This window comes from Zootermopsis nevadensis, unplaced genomic scaffold (genome assembly GCF_977971745.1).
Source record: "Zootermopsis nevadensis isolate Lab colony 2312 unplaced genomic scaffold, Znev_1.0 Znev_ptg000002l, whole genome shotgun sequence".
Classification (NCBI taxonomy): domain Eukaryota; kingdom Metazoa; phylum Arthropoda; class Insecta; order Blattodea; family Termopsidae; genus Zootermopsis; species Zootermopsis nevadensis.
Window position 1 is genome coordinate 18,205,578 of NW_028259134.1, and position 13,133 is coordinate 18,218,710.

At 41.6% G+C, this 13,133-nt stretch overlaps 1 protein-coding gene across 1 annotated transcript; it reads right to left on the reverse strand.

The window, feature by feature from the left end:
• Positions 1-3,446: 3,446 nt before the first annotated feature.
• Positions 3,447-9,682, reverse strand: LOC110831557 (glutamate receptor ionotropic, delta-1-like). Its single transcript, XM_087352338.1, has 9 exons — positions 9,483-9,682; positions 8,688-8,857; positions 7,942-8,244; positions 7,343-7,446; positions 6,813-6,983; positions 6,155-6,375; positions 5,102-5,319; positions 4,185-4,447; positions 3,447-3,812 (listed from the first exon to the last, which is right to left on the reverse strand). The coding sequence occupies exons 1-9, from the start codon at positions 9,646-9,648 to the stop codon at positions 3,458-3,460; spliced, it is 1,971 nt and encodes a 656-aa protein (XP_087208464.1). The 5' UTR covers positions 9,649-9,682; the 3' UTR covers positions 3,447-3,457.
• Positions 9,683-13,133: the final 3,451 nt, after the last annotated feature.

Sequence of the window (13,133 nt, forward strand, 5' to 3'; positions counted from 1 at the left end):
GATATCCGTAATTTTTATAACAAAGTTAAACACTTTTTATGTTTTGCATTCCTATAGGAAATCCAAGTTTGTGAACGTTTGGGTTAGATATTTATAAAACAGGACTGGAGAGCGCTGGTTTAAATCATCTGCTAAGGATAGGGACCAATAACGGTATATAACACGGAAATAATCCATCGGATTCCATAAAAGCAATGGTACTTCTTTACTATACCAGCGCAAGCTTACTATGAGCATCTCAAGGTCTTTCGAACTCCGGGCGATCAGGCAGGTTTTGAAAGGACGATCGGCACGTGCTGTCGATGAGGACGGGCTGGTGATCTGAGCTGAGTGCGGGGCAGACAGTCAGGTGCACCGGTAGGACGAAGTCCTTGATGAGGACAATGTCAAGGACGTCGGGGGTTCCGTTGTGTGTGTAAGGAGCCGTGGTTGGGGAATCCGGCCCGTAGATCAAGCAGGAATTTCTGTTGGCGTAATCACGCAGGAGCGAGCCCCTAGCAGAGATCAGCCTAGAATTCCAGTCCGTGTGCTTCGCGTTGAGGTCACCAGCCAGTAGGACCGGGAAGCCCCCGCTCAAGCACTCGGTCAGGTCCGACTCAATCCAGGGCCGGGTGTGTGCGAGGTATGCCGCCACGAGCTTGACTTTCCTGGTTGCCAGCACCAGGTGAATGGCGGTTGCTTCCAGTTGCTGCAGACCCGAGACCGGCACAGGGTAATTAATGATCAATGCCCCTGCGGACAAGGATCGTTGTGCCGCCCCCCTGCGTCGCGCGGTCCGTACGGTGGCAAACGTAGTTCGCGAACCTCAAGGCTCGACCCGACGTGAGGTGAGTCTCGTTCAGGAGGCAAACATCGACTCCGTAGTCACCGAGAAACTTTTCCAGCTCCAGCTTCCTGCCGCGAACACCGTCGGCGTTCCAATAAGCCAGCCGCAAGGCCTTACCACCGTGTCCTCTAGGCCGCGCAGTCATACTCGGCGATGAAGAGGAGAACGGTTTTGAGGATGGCTCGCGGACGAGCCTCCCCGGATGGGAGGGAAGGGATCGCGGCGAGGAGACGGCGTGTCAACTCGACGCAGACCCGTGGCGAGAGGTCCTTCAGGAGATCTGAGATGTCCTGGAGCGGGGACTGACCCTTGGGTGGGGTGGGGTCGGTCTTCTTGGGAGCAGGTGCGGGCTTCTTGGGTGCGGGTGCAGTGGGATTTGCCACCGGTACCACAGGACGAGCGGGCTTGGCACGGCCGTCCTTAGGGACAGCCTGCCGCTCAGTCCGTGCAATGGCGCCGGATGACGTTGGGGCGGGGTTCTTCATAGCCTCAGCCTGGACGACGCGGCCACCACGGACCATGTGGTTCCACCCAGGGCCCAAGTTCTCCTGTTCCAGAGAAGGCCTAGCTGGCGCCGATTTTGGCGCTGGCAGGCGCGTGGAGACGCCGTCCTTTCGGCCACGATCCCCTTTTGCACGCTTTGCAGTGGCCGCCTTGGCTTCCTTCCACTTACTGCAACCTCTATAGTTTGCAGTGTGGTTGCCGACGCAGCTGCAGCACTTAAGCTGCTGCTTGGGTGTGGCACACGACCCGGATGGGTGGGCGTCCCCGCATGCCACGCACCTGGGTGCATAATCGCAGTTTCGCTGCGTTTGCCCGAAGCGTTGGTACCGCTTACAGTGCATGGGCCCCTTCGGTGCGACGTACGTTTCTACCTTGACCCGCAGACCGCAGATCTCGGTAAGGGAACGCACCTTCGCCACGTCGGGGCCCCGTGCTACCGACACAATAAAGTGCGGCGTAAGGGGGCGGTCACCGTCCTGGTCCATGGCCCGGCGCCTCGATCGCAGTTGCATGACCCCCTGCACGTCAATGTGCATGGCGGCCAGCTCCTCGTGTATCTCGGGCATGCGCACGCCCAGGTTTTTGATCACCAGGCGCACGCACCGATCCTCGGGGAGGGAGAATGTGTGAAAACTTACACCTTCGCTCTCACCGAGGGCCCGTAGGACCCTGACGGTGGCCCGGAATCCGTCGGCGGTTTCAGGCACCAGAGTCACGAGGTCTCCCTTCATCTGCGCCACGATCCCGCAGGCCGACCCCGCGCGAATCCTTTGCAGGAAACTGCGAACGTTCTTCACCCCAGAGACGTACACCGGGGTTTTGTTACGGCGCTCCCCCGGAGCAGTTTTCTCCACTTGGACGTGGGACGAAGCGGCGTCAGATGACACGCCAGTGAGCGGCCCGGATAGGTCCCCGGAAGCCCAGGGAGACCTGAGCCTAAGTGCCTCCTCCATCGAGGAAGAGGGTCCCGGCTGTTAGCCGGGTCCCTTGGCTGAGGACTTCAATGGCCCGCATGGCGGTTTCAGCGCGGCGGGGTGGCAGGGGGAGGTCCGCGGGACGACTTCACGTCCCTCACTCCTTTAACCTCTTGCGAGGCCGCGGCTTTAGTGGGGAGCGGTGCCGAGGAATCCACCCCAACCGTCCGGTCGAACTAGCCCATTTTGCCGTCGCCACTGACACCGAGTGACGTGACATCTTGCAGGCTGCAGCGGATGAGACGCCATGGTCTCCTCAGGGGCCTGTACGAGCGATTCCTATTCAAACTGCGACTAGCCACTCAACAGGCTCAGGAGAAGAAGAAGCTGTCAGTGGACCTAAGCGATGTAGCGCCTGTCTTTCTCACCCTGGCGGTTGGAATTGCCTTCTCATTTGCTTTGTTCCTCTTCGAATTCTACATCATGTGATTTTCATTGCGTGGACGAGGAAGTACGAGTGTTGTTTGGTTCTAAGGAAAATACCATTTCTTCGGCCGAGCGTCTTTAAGTATGGCTCTAAAATTTTATTTATGATGATATAATGTATTAAAATAAATTATCGCTTTACAGTCAGACTTTTTTCATTTATATTCTGACTTGTGGCGAGCTAAGAATTATCTATCAGGTTAACAACGCCTAGAGACGAATTTTATATGATCGGTTCTGACGTGCTGTAGCGTATGGAGTAAAATTGAGGCATTTAGCTAAGACAGAAGACTTTTAATAATGTTTGTTTGTTTGTAAAGTATTAGCCAGGTGACACTATTAACATGGTCGGTTCGCCTAAAATTTGTAATATAATAATTCTCTTATTCTCTGCAGAATGCCAGTAATTTTTTAGGTGTAAATTTTACATTTCTCTCACCCACTATTATGTTCTTTCTCTGGCGAGTTGTTTTTCACCGTTGTCACTTATAGCTTTGTGTGAATTGCAATGATTAACCATTCCGTAGTCCCCGGACTGTATGCCACAAAGGTCGTACCATGTTCCTTGCATTTCGGAAAACCGGAGGGTCATAAAACCGTCACTTGCGTTCGTTCGTCAGACAAATAATAATTTTGGTGGTTGAGGAAAATGTATTACAGGGATCGATGTTCCATATAATTACATAATGTAGTATTTAAACGTTTCTGGATATATGTTGATGTATTTTTATTTACATTTATGTTTGCGTATTGAGCGATGGATGTTCCTATAGAGTGGAGGCCGGTACACATTTTTGTGTGAGAGTGAAAGCATTCGATTGCTATCACGCTTTCGACATTCGTTGTTTTCTGGTCGTCGGGAGTTTCCAACTGGCCAGCATTTGAATAAGTTCCCATGGATCTGTCTCTCTATGACCAATAGGAAAATTGCAATCAAATTTCCGGCCACAAACACAACCAGAATTGGCGCTACTGCAGCTAAGTTCACTGTTGTTGCAGAACGATTTACATAAGATGCCTTTGAGGTTATGTAGTGTTGGCGAATCCTAGATTGAATTCCTTTCTCGCGAAGTTGAGCTAACCTGTGCAGAAAGGTAATATTTATCAACGGCTGTGACATAAATGCTTATGTTCAAAATCATGAATGTAACATGTGTCCACACGTAAATAATATTTCTTGGGAAATGAAGTAGTAGACCATGAGGACTGAAGTTAAAATATTTTTGATTGTATGATTAAAAATCCTACACTGTTATGGTCACATGTTAGGATAGGGTAGCCCCTTACTACACAGTGAATCTAACATACTCCAGCACGCTTTTATGACTTGGTGCTTAGACACAGGGACATTTTTCTTTACAATTTATGGGCATGTAAAGTAACGTGCAGTAATACGTTAGATATGATGGAACCAAAGGAGGGAAGTAATTTGATAACTTTACTTTTGAACTCACTTCCAATTGATGAGGTACTTGTAAGGGCTCTTCTTGGAAATAATGTAGGTCAGAGGTTCCGGGTAGGAAGTTCCAGGAAGTGTTGTCATCTGACATAACATCGCCCCCTTGTACTGCAGACCGAAGAAGTAAGAGCCTACGAAGGCGTACTTGTGCAGAGTGCAGACTTTTTTAAACCCTTCAGAGTCGTCTGTAGGCATATCGTTCGTGAAGGGGACAATTAGTTTCTTGTAAACTTCATTTTCGACTCCTTCCACGGCTCCCTGCAAAAGAAAAATAATACCTTGGCGTCTTTACATGGTTTTAAATCCTTTACACTCACAGATATAGACATTTTTTCAACAGTTAATCCTTTCCATGTTATGCACGATACATGTCGCGTATATTTCAGTAAGATCAGTGGAAAAGTCCTCTTTCTTTAGTCAAATTTATATGTAGATTTATAATAGCAGAAATTAGCCATAGAAACATACAAGTAAGACACGGTGAGTTTTGTTTGAAACTCAGCATGGACGGATTTGATTTGTTCAGCTTTTAAAAGAATTTCACGTTCTTACGGAATTCGAAAAGTGATTGTCGTCATCTAGGAATCTCGCCATTGGACTCAAACAAGAACCAGTTTGGTGCATCATATGAAGTGCTGGTGAATAGCTTCATACCAAATAGGAAGAAATCATTTCAAAGATTATGATAATGATATAGCATGGAAATATTACATTCTTCTGCGAACTGGTTGAGACTCATCATGCAACGTAAGTATTTATTATTATTATTATTATTATTCATGTCTTGAGACTTTTACGGCGACTTAAAGTCTAAAAGTTATATCTTCGCGGGCAATCAGCCGTTTCAACTCGGAACAGAATTCCAAATTTTCAGGAAAATTTCTGTCTTCATTATTATTGTTATCGTGTTACATCAAAAATGTTGAGAACAGCGGAATTTTCCTGGACACCGAGCCTGTAGGAACCGTCGGACAACAGTCCCTGCAGATCCCAGAAGGGAAGGGCTCTGGACTGCACGGCTAGACTGGAGATGAGCGACGCAGAGTAACCGGCGAATATCACCAGTGACATCACGTAAGACGTCAGCGTCACAATGCGCCCTGCGGTGTTGTTGACTGCATCTCGCTGACCTGCGAGGTAAGAAGATTTCAGATTGCAAATGGGAAGTGACTCATTTAATGGTACGTGGATGTCTGGCCAAAACCAGGCCGAGCCTGCATTGGCTACATTTTTCTTTTGTAATTTAGTATGTAGCTGTGTAGTTTTTGACAAATTACAAAAAGCATTTGCTCGTGATCGGCTTTCTCTGTGGTCATATGGTTTACAGTTTTAGATTTACAATAGCTAAATGTTTATCAGCCGAACGGAATAATATAATGAATTAAAGTAGAAAAACAATTGAATGTAGTGCAGCTGAAAGATTACAACCTGTCAGATCTTTGAAGCATTAGAATCATCTAAGTAATTAAAAATGAAGTTACTGCCTCAACGGGAATACAACGTGTCTCTGTTATAAAGACTAGTTTATTGATGTTGTGTAGGAGAATGTTAGCTGTTTGTTCTGAAAACAGCAAAAGAAACCCCTCAAATATTGTGGGCAAATTACAGATTTGCTGTTAAATTTCGAATCTCAGAAGGTTACTTCTGTTCCTTTTACGGGAGTTCCGTGTCTGGTATGGACTACACTTCCTTGATCAGCTGAACTACTATCAACTTCTCAAAAATAAATCCTCTCCGAGTGCGGTTAAAATGGAGAGTTACAAGATAATAATTTATGAAACTGTTTCAAACAGGCAGAGACAGAGGATGAATAAAGGTTAAAGCGAAGAATAGGGAAACAAAGAATAGCAGGAGAGTTATAACCGAAGAGATAAAGTTAAATGAGAAGTGAAAGTAAAATAGAAGTTGTGAACGAAATATTATGAACTGTAAATTCCATCGTAGTTATTTTAACTACTAACTGACCTTGCTGGCACAAACAGCCGAGGATGTAAAAGAATATGGCCACCACAGATAGGGTCGGGTTTCTCTTCTGTCCGTCATAACTGATGTTGGTGACCGCCAGGCAGACGCTGAGGGCGCAGCAAGCAATGGCCACTGCCAGCCACAGGCCGTAGCTGAAAGGAGCGAGGTAGAGGTTCCAGGACATGTCTGCGCTGTTTGGTATCCTTATGAACACTCTGGTGCTGAAACACAAACCATCCTCATGTTCCCTATGGGTTCCATAAAAACAGCGAATTTCTGTACTAGCCGGGCGAATATTAACGTCTCTACTAGGACTGAAGTCCAATGTGAGATGAGATTATTCAGGGTATAGTAAGCGAATATTACGGTAGAGTGGTTACCAGTCTTGCTTCATATTTGGGGAGTTTGGGTTTAGTATCTAGCAGAGAGGCCATTCTATCATTCGATGTTGTATAATATTTGTTACAGCATCGTTACGTAAACACTGAATCAATGACAAAATAAGTGTCTAGTGGAATGTAAACATTGTCATACGTCGAGTGATCAGTCTGAAGGGAAACTTAGTAGGATGACGGGAACATTGAGGAATAATGAAGTTCAGAGAATACCAACTGTCAAAATTAAGACTGGGAATGGAAATGATATCGCAGTGCCTCACCTTGAGAATTCGACTGTGTCTATGAAGTCCACCACATTGGATCGTTCACTAGTTGTTATGAAATCTCCAATACCGATGTCGGCCTCCCGATTTTTCACCAACGCTATCATTCCGCTCCATGACCCGTTTGCAGATTTAGAGCCGTAAGATTCCGTCTCATGGTACACGGTGCTGATAACAAGTTTACCGAAGAATTATACCTTAATACTATCTTGATTACGACTAGGTACATATCATGTAAATGCTGCTTTCACACGTCAAAATTCAGTGGTTCATAGTTATTATAAGATAATATTAAAATACATAAAGAGTGAAGTTGCACTCGGCTTAGAATATCTACAGTGGGTTGTTTTAGTACGAACATCTGGGTTCCATAAAAGCAATCCTGTATAGTTTTTCTTTGTTTTCTCATCAAATCACATAATGTCTATCCGATATAAGACATGTTTTATGACTAGCAAAATGCAATCAAAATCCTTTGTTATACATTTATTTAAGTTGAACTATAAAGAAACAATACTTTTACTTACATGGCGTTTATTTCCTCCGCCATTGTAGCCCACATCTGCCCAAAATATCCTTCAGCAACCTCAGATCCGTCTGAATTATTAACTATGTTGACGACCAAGTATTCCTGAACAGATGAAAACATTCTTCAGTACTGTCCAAAACACTGGTACGTCCAGTCTCTCGCTCACTCCATCATAAAATGTCTTCCTGAACACCTGATAGCTGCTCAAATTTTCAAATTCTCTATTTTTATGTAGTTATTAGATTTAACGCCATTTCTAGGTCTTGTACCAAGTCAATACCTTCACATCATGTTCTTCATGATAATTAAAATAACTTATGCCTATTCGTCCATCACAATTTGGTCTTCCAACTGGCCTCTTACCTTGACGTGTTCGGACCAAAATTGTCATCATCTTATCGTTCGTCTTCTTAATGTGCGAATGAATCAGAATTATTCCAGCAAAATATTGCAATATTAGCTACATATTTGTTCAGTTCATCGTACATTGAAGAGCCAAAATCTTTATTTGTTCACCTTAAATATGACTTTATGGCTCAATTCCTAGACACAGGGTCAAATATACCCTTGTCATATATTGAAGAGGTTTCAGCTTACGTGTTTATAAGTTGCCCGAATGACACATCCTTGTAGATTGCTTCTTCTAAGAAGAAAGTTCGTTGAAGGCCAGGTTGGGCTGCGAGCAGGAGTCCAGTTGCCGAAACGGTATGTCTGCAGGGGAAGTGTGGGGCTAACACGGTACACTTCGGTCAGACCAACGGCGTGGTCATCTTCTGGCTGAGCCACCAGGAACTCGCAGTCGAAGGGGATGTTAATGTCGGTGAAGAACTCCTCCAGGGAAGAGTTCTTGTCCAGGAACAGCAACCAGATGGCTCTGGATGAGTGTGTCTTCAAAAATGACTGTGGAAAATTGTTATAGGCCTGTGTTCATCAGCTTTTACATGACCCTAATATTGTGGTAAATTAAGATTAGAAAATAATTTTCGGAAAATACACGTTACTCAGAACAGTATTATAATTTTATAACTAATTACCAGAAGAAATTTGTTACTCTAGTTTATCATTGGTTTCTGGTGTATCAGATAAATTATAGGACAAGCTCGAAAGTCAACATAGTGTTTGACGTGAGAATTCATATACATTTTAACTGATTTTGATTTTATTATCTTTATCAGCCCTGATTCCTCTCTTTTCAATCAGCTTTTAGATTACTTATATATCCTCGAAATGTTTTATACTAAATAATGCATGCAGTTATACCTCGTATTAGGCGAGACAGATATTTTGTTTGGCCCACAGTGTTATTTAATGTGAATAAGTTACCAGAAAGGACTGTTTCTAACCTGATGTATGTAGTTTCTTGTTTCTGCATCGCCTTTGAGTACGACGTATATAGACCGCTGAGTAGAACACCTTCTGCTGACGCCAGTTCTAAATACCGTATCCATTATAGGAATATATTCGTATAATAAGTGCTTTCGAATTTTCTGCATCAATATCTTAGCTTCAAAACCTAAAATGCATATAGTGTGTTATTAATTTGTCCATTCCCAAATAAGTAAAATATTTGCTATTTACTGAGTTACTCATTGTTTATCTATCGACTCAGCTAACTAAATAACCAAACAAACAAACAACTAAGTTAGTCGCCGGCTTTTCACTGCGGAGGACCGAGTTAACTCGCAGGACATTTTATGCAGGATTTGTAGCGGACGAAGTGCTACTAGGACAGGTTTCTCTACGAGTCCTACGGCTTTTCGCTGTCGGTAATATTTCACCGATGCTCCACATTCACTAACGAGTTGTCTGGGAAACGAACAACGGGCCCGTTGCCAGCCGCAGTTCCGCAAGGACACAGTTTTATCCCAACGTGATAATAAAAAAATTCTGTTACAAAATCCAGTGATTAAGTAAGAATCGCGAACAAATAAATCTATCTTATTATATATTTGTGGAATTTAATCTGGTTTATTTTCTCAAAACTTGTATGCTTCTTGTACTTTTTGAAACGCATATTTCTGCATTTAGAGTGATAATTTCTAAGAATCTACCCCCCACCACCAAAAAATTGTACCCACTTTTAGGAATGTCGTTAGCGAAAATTCACTCTTTACAGAAAATGTTAAATTCAATCTCACCTTGTTGTTGAACGCGAGAGGTCATCAGAAATATGCAACCGCGTTCAAACTGATGATAAATATCAGCTATGAGTTCTGTTAATGGTAGTACTTTTTCTAGACCGGCGCTGATAGCCCCACTCGACAGTAACAACATGATACAGATAGACGTCTGCATTTGAAACATCTGAAGCACGGAATGCGTTCTGCTAGTGGCGACAGACTCGTCTGTCATGAAATTCAAACAGAAACAGACTACTTTCCTGTGGATGTAGATATTTCGTGAGGAATATAATTAGTGTGGACAGAGGGAGGAGTTCCACACGATGCAGATCTGAAAATGTTCAATGTCACGTGCATGAATTGGTCATTTAATTGCCAATGTTAAGCTATATTCATGTTTAGTGTCTAGAACGACTTTCTTATCGTTTCGTAATCTGTATACACCGCGTAATGATTAGAACCTATGGCTTTGTTTTCCTATCGGTTTTTGCTGAATTATTGCAATCAAATATGTGCTTTCTTTCTTCGCGACATACTGTGGCAGTAAATGTGCTGATGTTGCAAATAGGCAAACTTCTCTCCATCCATGTAAATAAGACAAATATAAAAGTGAGCGACAATGTTTTACTACTTTTAAAGAATCATCTGGTATAAAATGAGTAACAAATCTAAAGTTCCTCAATTGTGCCCAATTTCGGGCTCAGTTTTTTTTATATTGACTATTTTGCTTTTAGAAGTTAATTTTGGAACGGTGTGGTAGGTTTGTAAACACACCGGTACCTAAATATTTTAGGTATATCTTTACAACATATAACCTGTTCTGCATCTTTAATTTCAATTATAATTTGACGTGGTTGCATAACATTTACTAAAAGATATCCGTAATTTTTAAACAAAGTTAAACACTTTTTTTTTTTTTGCATTTGTATAGGAAATCCAAGTTTGTTGAACGTTTGGGTTAGATATTTATAAAACAGGACTGGAGAGCGCTGGTTTAAATCATCTGCTAAGGATAGGGACCAATAACGGTATATAACACGGAAATAATCCATCGGATTCCATAAAAGCAATGGTACTTCTTTACTATACCAGCGCAAGCTTACTATGAGCATCTCAAGGTCTTTGCTTTATTAGTTCGCTATTCGGGAAACTGTGGGTTCGTTTCTCAGCACGGTATCTGACTGTCCTTCATGTTTTCTTCAGTCTCTCCATCCAAATTATGGGGTAGCGTCTTAAAATAGGCTACAACCGCTTTCTTCCTAATGTCTTCCACAGCCATCCATTCACTGCGTGCTATATAACACGTCCTCTTTTAAATCTTTGTTAAATTAAGAAGCAAAGAGTTAGGAAGTGTCACTGTGGTTGAAGTTATGCATGAGCATCAGCTCCATAGGGCAATCGCCCACGTTCGATTAGGATTTATACTCAAAACACCGACCTTCATACATCCGAAGGCTGTCAATCCACATGGCCACAGGAGTCAGATTTATAAGAAAGTGTAATCCTTCAACATGAGTAGTGAGAGTTTGTAATTCGTTATGCGTGTAAAGAATTTTAGGTTCGGTTTTCATTGATTGGCTTGCGAGAACTGTTGAGATCTATCATACATTTATGACTTTTATAACCATCAGAAATACAACACAGCAGAAGTGAAATTGTGATCATTAACTACTGATCACTTGACGCACGCGAAGTGGACACACTCGTCCAGGGTAATAATTTCACACGCCAACTCAAACGTTTGCTGCATTTTTGATTAACAATTACCATTGTATTTGCAGTTTTGTCACATACAGACTACAAATGAAATATTTGGAACCATGTGTATTAGTTGTATCATTTTGTTGTATTTGTGATAACATCTGCAGTTGGTAGAGATCAAATGTCGAATGTACTGCATACCCTAATTTTTTCTTAATTTGTAGGAGAAGCATCATGGGGTATTACTGTAGGTATGAAACAGGTAAGGGATAAAGCAACTAAGTGATTTGAAGAGTGGCATTAAAAGTGAATACACTGTTTGTGTACATTATTGTGCTTTTAATGTTAGCAAAATATTTAAATTTTATCCATACAATTTTATCTTCAAAATTACAGAATACATTTTCATTTCCCCATCACTCATGGTAATAATATTTTGTCCAGTACATACATTCACCAATAATCATGTTTTCTTAAGCATATACGCACATCACAAAACATCGTGCTTACAGTTAAAAGCAAGCAACCTAATCATCTAAAATTACATTTTCGTATCGACTGACAATGAATGAATATCGATTTTACAGTAAGCTGTACCCTTGCAGAATTCTACCGCCGCATTGGAGCGGTTTAATCTGTAAGAGTGAATGACTTCATAAAGATAATACATCAGCTTTGGGTTTTTTGAAAATTCTGTTCTGTTAAATCCATGCTACGTCAATCTGTTTTCTTAACTTCTATCCTGATATCAAACATATTTAACCTTGAAGTGCGTAGATTAAAAAGCACCTAATTGTATGATGAATGATTGATGAATAACAATTTAGGAGGAAACTGCATGCTTTAAGGCAGTGTGCCTGGAGGGACTGTACAAAACTATGAAAAATATTTGCCAAGTTATTCAGACTTGAATATGCGACTTCCAAAGAGCGATATTCAGGTACACTTGCATAAGCATGCATTCTGTTGACATTTATTGAGTGTAAAAAAATAGATGTAATTTACAACTTCAGTTTTTAAGCATAAGAAACACTCCATTCTCTGTGGTGTACACGTGTTGATGTCAGGCATCTGTCAGAACCTCAGAAGCTTTTTTTCTGACAAAGATTTGTGTATCTTCTCCGTCACTGTATCAGACCACATGTGACACTTGTTTTGTATATATAATCCAGCGTTCAAAACCACGCTGACTCACAGACCATTATACGGAGTTACTAGGAACAGCAAATAAGGAGGGCTTATTAATGACTAATACCTCTTGAACAATAACTGACATCTTGACGTAACTGAAACTGCGGTTGTGAGACAAATTAAAGTTAAAAAAACATCACACGTTAAACATTCTCAAGTAATTAATACACGTAATATAATGAAGAAATGATGAAGAGAAATTCATACAAAGTGCTTTCAAAAACATTGTGAAATAAAGTAGGTGCTTAAATATTTGTTTATTAATAAAATTTATAAATTTTAAGTGCACCTCAATTCAATTGTACTCACATAAATGGGAAATTTGAGAATTATACATTTTTTATATCATTATAAAATATTCAGTGATATTACGATAATTCTTTATAATCTTATGTTCATTACGATGATATACATGTCGCACAAAATTCTATGGCTTTCTTGTTGTTACAAGACACTTTAATTAATTAATTCAATTTAATTATTAGCTTTGTATTTCTCCTGTGCACGTGATACAAGTGATAATACACTTAACATTTTCCAGGCTTATGCCTGATGTTTATAGCTTATTTCAAGCCTTTAATTGTGGTTGCACTTCTACATTACTTATAAGAAAGGAAAAAGAAGACGTTGTCTCAATCTCTGAAGGAGTACATTGTGTTATAATGCAATTATTGTGAATATACCTGTGTAAAAGAATTCGTCTTGCAGTCTAACATAATTTAATTCAGATATTCTTTGTTAGAAATGTCTTTGCTTACTAACATGATCAGTCCGTCA